The sequence below is a fragment of the Pimephales promelas genome, chromosome 7 (assembly GCF_988280905.1).
Source record: "Pimephales promelas chromosome 7, fPimPro1.hap1.1, whole genome shotgun sequence".
Taxonomy (NCBI): domain Eukaryota; kingdom Metazoa; phylum Chordata; class Actinopteri; order Cypriniformes; family Leuciscidae; genus Pimephales; species Pimephales promelas.
This window is the reverse complement of record NC_142775.1, coordinates 33,966,636-33,976,027: the sequence shown is the minus strand read 5'-3', so window position 1 is coordinate 33,976,027 and position 9,392 is coordinate 33,966,636. Positions and strand designations below refer to the sequence as shown.

The following is a 9,392-nucleotide window of genomic DNA, read 5'->3' as shown; positions in this document are numbered from 1 at the left end:
GATTATTATTTTAAATCTATTTTTTTTTTTTTGTTCCTTACACTTGTTACTTTTGTCCAATTTTAGAAAAACCAAGTCCACCGCCCAAGCTTGGAGTCACTGATGTCACAAAAGACAGTGTCTCACTAGCATGGCTTAAACCAGAACACGATGGAGGCAGTAGAATTACAAGCTACCTGGTTGAGGCTCTTGAAAAAGGGCAACAAAAGTGGATAAAGTGTGGTTCCACCAAATCGACTCACTTTGTTGTTTATGGATTGAGAGAGAATGCTGAATATTACTTCCGAGTACGGGCTGAAAACCATGCAGGACTTAGTGACCCCAAAGACATGGTTTTACCTGTGTTTGTAAAAGATCAGCTGGGTAAGTTATTTATTATTAATGATGTTTCATTTTTACACATGCATAATGTTTTATTTTATATGATGTTAAATTAAATATAATCGTGTTGCTTTCTTTAATCAACAGAGGCACCTGAAATTAGCATGAAAGACTTCCAGCACAACACTGCCTATGTTAAAGCACGTTCAAATCTGAAGATTGAGATCCCCCTCAGTGGTAAACCATTACCAAAAGTATCCCTCTCTAAGGATGGACAGGTTCTAAAGTCAACCATGAGATTTAACTCTGATGTGACAACTGACTCCCTTATCATTCTTTTACGTGAGTGTGTTGCTGCGGACGCAGGAAGATATGATATCACAGCCTCCAACTCCAGTGGGACCACAAAGTCTTTTATAAATATTGTGGTCCTTGACAGACCAAGTCTTCCAGTTGGCCCTGTTGAAATTTATGATGTCACAGAGGACAGTGTCAATCTGAAGTGGTTGCCTCCCGCATATGATGGTGGTAGCCCAATCACCAACTACATTGTTCTCAAACGTGAGATGACTACTGCAAACTGGATAGAAGTCTCATCTGCTGTTGCAAGGTGCTCAATCAAGATCATGAAGTTGATTACTGGAATTGAGTACCAGTTTAGAATCAGGGCTGAGAATCGCTTTGGCATCAGTGAGCACATTGATTCAGAGACTGTTACAGTCAGTCTTCCATACAGTGAGTAAAATGCTTCTCTACATCATAAGCAGCAAATTGGTATACAAATATATCCCCATTAAGCATCTATGAAAACTTATGACATTTTGTTTCAGCACTCCCCGTGGCACCTTCACAACCAAGGGTATCAGCAGTAACAAAGGAAAGTATTACTGTTGACTGGAAGGAGCCATCTTCAGATGGTGGAAGCCATGTCTTTGGATATCACCTTCAGATGAAAGACAGAAATAGCATTCTTTGGCAGAAAGTTAACACAACTGTTATCCGTGCTACACACTTCAAAGTATCAAATGTGAGCGCTGGTCTGATCTATGAGTTCAAGGTTGCAGCTGAAAATGCTGCTGGTATTGGTCCAGTAAGCAAGCCCTCAGATCCTGTGCTTGCAATTGATTCATGTGGTAAGCATTTAGCTCCCTTTAAATTGATTGTTCCATATACTTGAACCATCAGTATTAATAATTATAGTTTAATCCACTGAGAAAATTCTATAATTAACATTAATTACCACTGTTTTCTTCCCCCACAGAACCTCCAAATAACCTTCGAGTCACTGATATCACAAAGAGTTCAATTAGCCTTGCCTGGCAGAAACCCTCATATGATGGAGGAAGTAAAATTACTGGATATTTGATTGAAAGTAAAGATGGTCCAAAAGGCAGATGGTCAAAAGCTAATTTGACAAATGTTACTGACACAAAGTTCACTGTATCAGGCTTGACTCAGAATGAATCTTATGAATTCCGGGTCATGGCTAAGAATGCAGTTGGCTCCATTAGTAACCCATCAGCAACTGTCGGACCAGTCGAATGCGTGGACACTTATGGTGCCCCTGAGATTGAACTTCCTCAAGAATATCTTGATGTTGTAAAATACAAAGCGGGTGCTACAGTTCAGCTTAAAATAGGTATTATTGCTAAACCTCAACCAACAATTGAATGGTACAAGGATGGAAAAGAGCTAGAGTCTGGAGGTCAGATTTCTATCTCCAACACCACTGACTCTGCATACATCTCAGTCAGGGAAGCCACACGTTTGAATACTGGAACATATGAACTTAAGATCAAGAACTCTTTAGGCTCAGCGTATGCTGCTGTCAGAGTGCTTGTCCAAGGTATGTTGCAAAGTATACTGCTAAATATCGTTTAATAACTTGCATTAAATCTAAAACTATTTACATGAATCATTTTATTTTTAAATTATATGTTATTACATAGTTATTTTACTTTTAAGGAATCAAGAAAAAGAAATAGCTGTATTAAATACATTGAATTTATTGCATGTCTTAATTTATTAGTTTTGATAGCCATAATTTGAACATTTTTTGCTAAATTTTTGCTCACCTTCATCAGACAAACCAGGACCCCCTGCTGGAGATATAGAGTTCAAGAAAATCACAGCAGATACTATGACCATCATGTGGGATCCTCCATCTGACGAAGGTGGTGCAATGGTTACCCACTACATTGTGGAGAAACGTGAGACAAGCAGAATTTTGTGGTCCATTATCTCAGAAAAACTAGAAGACTGCATTGTCACAGTCCCAAGGCTAATTAAGGGCAACGAATACATATTCCGTGTTCGTGGTGTGAACAAATATGGAGTCGGAGATCCTCTGGAATCTAGACCAGTAATTGCACAGAATTCCTTCGGTAAGATTTTTTTTTTAATCAATTTTTTTCATTATTTAAATAATCTAATATTTTTTTATTATTTAAATTGTAACCCAATATGATTCATTTTGCCCAACAGTTCCTCCTAGTCAGCCTTCTAAACCAGAAGTCACTATGATTACAAGATCAACAATGACTGTGGTATGGGAAAGACCAAGTTTGGATGGTGGCAGTGACATTGATGGATATTACTTGGAGAAGTGCGAGAAGAAAAGTCTACAGTGGTTCAAGGTTGTTAAAGATACAATTCGTGATACCAGACAGAAAGTCAGCAACCTCACAGAAGGAAATGAATATCAGTATCGTGTCTGTGCAATCAACAAAGCTGGCGCAGGCCCATATTCTGATGTGTCGATTTTCTACAAAGCTTATGACCCAATTGGTAAGCTTTTTTTAATTTATTTGTATTGTTTTATTTTCCTGAATGTGCATTGATTATGTGCAAAGTATGTAATTATATTTAAAACAAAATTTACATTTACTAATTGTTATTTTAGATCCACCAAGTGAGCCAACCAAGCTCACAGTTGATGATTCAACAAAGACATCCATTACCCTTAGATGGGTGAAGCCTGTCTATGATGGTGGCAGTGAAATCACAAGCTACGTTGTCGAACAAAGAATGGCTGACGAGACAGAATGGGTGACTATAAGTTCTAAAGGAGAAGTAAGGACAACTGAGTTTGTAGTGTCCCACTTGAAACCTGGAGTGTACTACTTCTTCCGTGTCTCTGCTGTTAATTGTGTTGGATCTGGACGTTCAATTGAGATGATGCAGCCAGTGCAAGCCAAAGATATTCTGGGTTTGTACTTTCTAAATGTCTGAAGCAATAAAAAACCTGATTGAAATTATTTTATGATACTGTGAACCTGATCAAATATGTTCTTTCATTTTAACAGAGGAGGCAGATGTGGATCTTGACATGTCAATGTCAACTCAATACATAGCAAAGTCTGGTAGAGATGTGGAGATTGTAATCCCTCTTAAGGGTAGACCTGCTCCAAATGTAATATGGAGAAAGGGAGACAAGAACATTAGTGGTGATACAAGATATGCCATCAAAAACACCGAATACTCAACTACACTCATCATTCCCAAAGTCACGAGGGATGATACTGGCAAATACCTTCTTGAAATTGAAAATGGGGTCGGAGAGCCTAAAACCATTACTGTGTCTGTTAAAGTATTGGACACACCTTCTGCTTGTAATAGATTGATCGTGAAGAATGTAACACGAGGTAAACTCACACTAAGCTGGGAACCACCTTATATTGATGGTGGCTCTTCAATCACAAATTACATAGTTGAAAGGAAGGATGCTAAAATGAAGGCATTCACCATTGTGACAAATGAATGTGCCAATACAACATACAAAGTTGATGGTCTTTCAGAAGAAATTTCCTATTTCTTCCGTGTTTCTGCTGAAAATGAATATGGTGTTGGTGATCCTTGTGAGACTGCACAACCTGTGAGAGCAACTGAGATGCCTGGTGCTGTAAAAGATGTTGTACTGGTGGACTCAACTAATACATCTGTATCTTTGGCATGGACCAAGCCTGATCATGATGGTGGCAGCCACATTTCTGAGTACATTATTGAGAAGAAGACAAAGGAAGAAGAAGCCTGGAGCATTGGTGGTACATGTAGATGTTGCCACTATGAGGTAACACACCTTAAAGAGCTTGCAGAAATGTACTTTAGAGTATTTGCCAAAAATGAGAAGGGTCGCAGTGACTTCTCTCAAATAGGACCCATTACTGTAAAGGAGTTCCTTATACCACCTGAGGCAAACCTTATTGACTATCCTAACGCAGAATTAAGCGTTCGCATTGGACAAAATGTAAATATTGACTTGCCTTTCAAAGGTAAACCTAAACCAACTATTCAGTGGATGAAAGATGATGTTCCACTCAAGGAAAGCGAGCAAGTTCGTTTCAGGCAAACAGAAAACAAGGCAAGTCTCATTGTAAGAAATGCAAGAAAGGACAATGCAGGAAAATACACCTTGGTCCTTGATAACAAACTTGTCAAGAACTTCTTTGACATCAAAGTGATTACTCTTGGGCCACCATCCCAGCCTATAGGCCCAATCCGTTTTGATGAAATTAAAGCCCAGAGTATTATCATCTCATGGGATGAACCCCAGGAAGATGGTGGAGGAGAGATCACCTGCTATAGTGTAGAAAAGCGAGAGACATCTCAAGCAGCATGGAAGATGGTTTGCTCTAGTGTGGTCAGGAACACATTCAAGATAACAAAATTGATTAAGGGTACTGAATACCAATTTAGGGTACGTGCAGAGAACAAATATGGAGTGAGCGAGCCTCTAACCTCAACAGATGTGGTTGCTCAACACCAATATATGCCACCAGGTCCACCAGGAAAACCTGTAGTATTCAATGTTGTAAGTGATGGCATGACTGTTCAGTGGGATGCTCCAGGATTTGATGGCGGTTCTCCAATCACTGGATACCATCTTGAGAAAAAAGATAGGAACAGCTTATTGTGGATGAAAGTGAATTCCAGTGTTATCTCTGGACGAGAATACAGAGCAATTGGACTTATTGAGGGACTGGAGTATTCATTCAGAGTTTATGCACAAAACAATGCCGGCATGAGTCCAGTCAGTGAACAGAGCAAACACAAACTGGCAATTTCCCCTGTTGGTAAGTCTTAGTATTGTTGTTTGTAACATTCATCCACGATAAGCTTTTGTTAATGCTTATGGTTAATTACTTCACAGAATGTATCTTTTTGCCAAAGTTCCTTATTTTCTTCTCTTCCAAATATCTTTTTTTTTCTTTAGATCCTCCTGGCTCCCTTAACTGCATTGATGTTACAAGAGACACTGTAACACTTCAATGGGAACCACCAAAACGTGATGGAGGAAGTAGAATTGTGGCATACAGTGTTGAAAGGCGTCAAGGAAGAGCACGTTGGTTGAGATGCAATTTCATTGACATCAGCGAATGTCAGTTTACAGTAACAGGTCTTGCTGCTGGTGATCGATTTGAATTTAGGGTAATTGCCAGGAATGCTATTGGAACGGTTAGTCCACCCTCTCAGTCATCTGGCTACATCATGACCAAGGATGAAAGTGGTATGTAATTACAAAGGCATTATTCACTATAAATTGTTCTACATTAGGGCTGTAAAATTTTAATTCAAATTTCAAATATTGTTCTAAAAATAAAAAATTCAAATGCAAAAAAAGCAGTGTATTTAAATTTTAGGTTTGTGTCAGGCAGCCTTATCAGTGGTGCACAAGAGGCGATGATGATGTTAGAATCATTGTTGCGTTTTAAAGTTTTTGTTAACCTAGAGAACCGCATGTTTAGAAAGCCATGTAGAGTTAGAAGTTGTTCGACTTTTAGAAAACATTTCTCAATACCCCCCAAACATTTTCTTTTTCAGTCATCCCTGAGATTGAGTTTAAAGCTGAGAAGACCCTCACCATCAAGGCAGGAGAAAACATTAAACTCAGCTGCAGTATAAGTGGACGTCCTGTACCTCAAGTCACATGGTATAAAGATGGAAAGGAAGTAGACAAAATGCTGGTTGACATCACAACTGTTATTGGATCAAGCTCACTATTCATCAGAGATGCTGACCGCAATGACCGTGGTATCTACACAGTTGAGGCCAAGAACAGTTCTGGCACAACAAAAGTGGATGTTCTTGTCAGAGTACAAGGTATAATCTAAAATCAATTTTGATTTATAGTTTTAATAAAGTTGTTGTGGATTTAGTCGTTGCTTATTTTCCCTCTTTGTTATTCAGATACCCCTGGACCACCCGAAGGCCCTCTTCGCTTCACAAATATATCTGCAGAGAAAGCAACTCTTTGGTGGAGCCCACCTGAAAATGATGGTTGTGCACCTATCATTAATTATTTGATTGAGAAGCGTGAAACTTCCAGAATTTCATGGGCACTTGTAACATCTAAGTGTGACGCCTGCTCCTTCAATGCCACAAATCTGATCAAAGGCAATGAATATCAGTTCCGTGTATCTGCTGTCAATAAATTTGGTGTGGGCAAGCCACTAGAGTCTGATCCAATCATTGCTCAAATGCAGTACAGTAAGTAAAAATAGTTGTTCTTGATCCAATCATTTTCTAATTTATTCCTGGTTATTCTTGACTTTAACACATTCTTTTTTGATATCTAACAGCGGTACCAGATGCTCCCGGAACACCTGACTGCACTCATGTGACAGGAAACAGTATCACTCTATGCTGGACAAGACCAAGACATGATGGAGGAAATGAGATTAAGCAATACATTCTTGAAAGACGAGAGAAAAAGAGCTTAAGATGGTTGAAGGTTTCCGCAAAGAGACCAATAACTGAACTAAGGCAAAAAGTTACAAATCTTACAGAAGGAAATGAATATGAATTCCGTGTTATGGCTGAAAACGGGGCTGGAATTGGACCTGCAAGTGGTACATCCAGATTGTTCAAGTGTAGAGAACCAACAAGTGCACCCAGTGCACCATCTTTAGTGAAGGTCATTGATTCCACAAAGACATCTGTTACTTTGGAATGGACAAAACCAGTATTTGACGGTGGCATGGAAATCATTGGTTACATTATTGAGATGTGCAAGGCAAGTCTTGAGGAATGGCACAGAGTCAACAATCAGACTTGCATCCATACACATTACAAAGTAACAGAGTTAGAACCTGGTGAAGAGTATAAATTCCGTGTTTGTGCAGTTAATGGTGCTGGCAAGGGAGAATTCTCTGAGATTCCCAATGCAGTACAAACTGTTGATAGACTGACTTCACCAGAAATTGATATAGATGCAAACTTCAAGCAGACACATATTGTGAAGAACGGTGGAACAGTCACACTTCACATTCCCTTCCGTGGAAAGCCAGCCCCACTTGCCACATGGACAAAGGCAGATGGAGATCTTGGCGTAATGGTGGATATTAATACCACAGACACATACAGCACTTTGACAATTGAAAATTGCACCAGGTATGATGCTGGAAAATATACACTCTCTCTTGAAAACAACAGTGGTCGTAAAGCTATTACATTAACAGTCAAAGTGTTGGACACACCTGGACCACCAGGACCTCTCTCATTCAAGGATGTGACAAGAGGTGCTTTGACACTCATGTGGGATGCACCATCCAATGATGGAGGTGCACGTGTTCATCACTACATTGTTGAGAAGCGAGAGGCAAGTCGATTGAGTTGGCAAGGGGTCAGTGAAAAGTGCACACGTCAAATCCTGAGAGTGACCAACCTTGAGATTGGCGTTTCATACTTCTTCAGGGTTATCGCTGTAAATCAACATGGCAAAGGTGAGCCATTTGAAATGACAGAGCCTATTGTAGCCACAGAAGAGCCTGCACCACCTAAGCGACTGGATATCATTGATACTACATCCTCAACAGCCAGCTTAGTATGGATGAAACCTGAGCATGATGGTGGAAGCCGTATTACTGGATACATTGTTGAGACTAGAAAGAAGGGCTCTGATCACTGGGTTGTAGGTGGTCAAACTAAATCTCTGAAAATGGTTCTGGAAGGCTTGGTTGAGAACACAGAATACGAGTTTCGTGTCAAGGCTCAGAATGATGCTGGCATTAGTCATCCACGAGATGCACTAGCCTCTGTCATCATAAAGGAGCCACGTATTGAGCCAACAGCGGATCTCAGCGGCATAGATAAACAGCTCATCACTTGCAAAACTGGAAATTCATTTGCCATTGATATTCCAATCAGTGGCAGACCGGCACCCAAGGTAACATGGAAACTTGAAGAAATGAAACTCAAAGAAACAGACAGAGTGTCAATTAAGATTTCCAAAGGCAGAACCACTCTACTGGTTAAGGATGCCAAGAGAGGTGACAGTGGAAAGTATTATCTCACGCTTGAAAATGCAGCTGGATCAAAGACATTCACTGTCACCGTCGTTGTCTTTGGTAGACCGACCCCCCCAACTGGACCTGTTAAGGTTTCAGGAATATCATCAGAATCCTGTGTGTTGACTTGGGAAGAACCTACAGATGATGGTGGAACAGACATAACCAATTATATTGTTGAGAAACGCGAGTCGGGCTCCACCACATGGCAGGTTGTGAATTCAAGTGTGAAACGGACCACCATCAAAGTAACTCATCTCACTAAGTACATGGAGTACACTTTCAGAGTCTGCGCTGAGAACAAGTTTGGTGTTAGCAAGTCAATTGAATCTCAAACTATTGTTGCTGAGCATCCATTCAGTAAGTATTTGGTACTGTATATAACATTATCCATTGATGAAATGGTACATAAACAATTCAGTATTGATTTTTGTTGTCTCCTGTCTGATAAATGTTATGTTTCTGTCTTCAGTTTCACCAAGCCCACCAACTCGCCCAGATGTAGTTTCAGTGTCTGCTAATGCAATTTCTATCCGCTGGGATGTGCCATATCATGATGGTGGAAGCCAAATAACTGGATACTGGATTGAGAAGAAAGAGCGTACTACCATTCTGTGGGTGAGGGAGAACAAGATTCCTTGCCTTGAGTGTCACTACAAGGTCTCCAGCCTTATTGAGGGCCTTGAGTATCAGTTCAGAGTATATGCAATGAACATTGCTGGTTTGAGTAAAGCAAGTGAACCATCAAGGCCAGTGCTGGCTCTAAATCCAGTTGGTAAGTAGTTT

General features: G+C 40.0%; 1 protein-coding gene across 1 annotated transcript in view; it reads left to right on the top strand.

Moving 5' to 3' along the window:
- The window catches only part of ttn.2 (titin, tandem duplicate 2), a 161,554-nt gene that overhangs the window by 135,971 nt on the left and 16,191 nt on the right, over positions 1-9,392 (top strand). Inside the window, 13 exon segments of the mRNA XM_089133368.1 lie at positions 67-363; positions 469-1,056; positions 1,152-1,454; positions 1,583-2,167; positions 2,406-2,705; positions 2,806-3,108; positions 3,224-3,529; positions 3,627-5,393; positions 5,534-5,827; positions 6,142-6,420; positions 6,508-6,807; positions 6,900-8,966; positions 9,079-9,381. Of these exon segments, the coding sequence (XP_088989494.1) occupies positions 67-363; positions 469-1,056; positions 1,152-1,454; positions 1,583-2,167; positions 2,406-2,705; positions 2,806-3,108; positions 3,224-3,529; positions 3,627-5,393; positions 5,534-5,827; positions 6,142-6,420; positions 6,508-6,807; positions 6,900-8,966; positions 9,079-9,381 (7,692 nt within the window).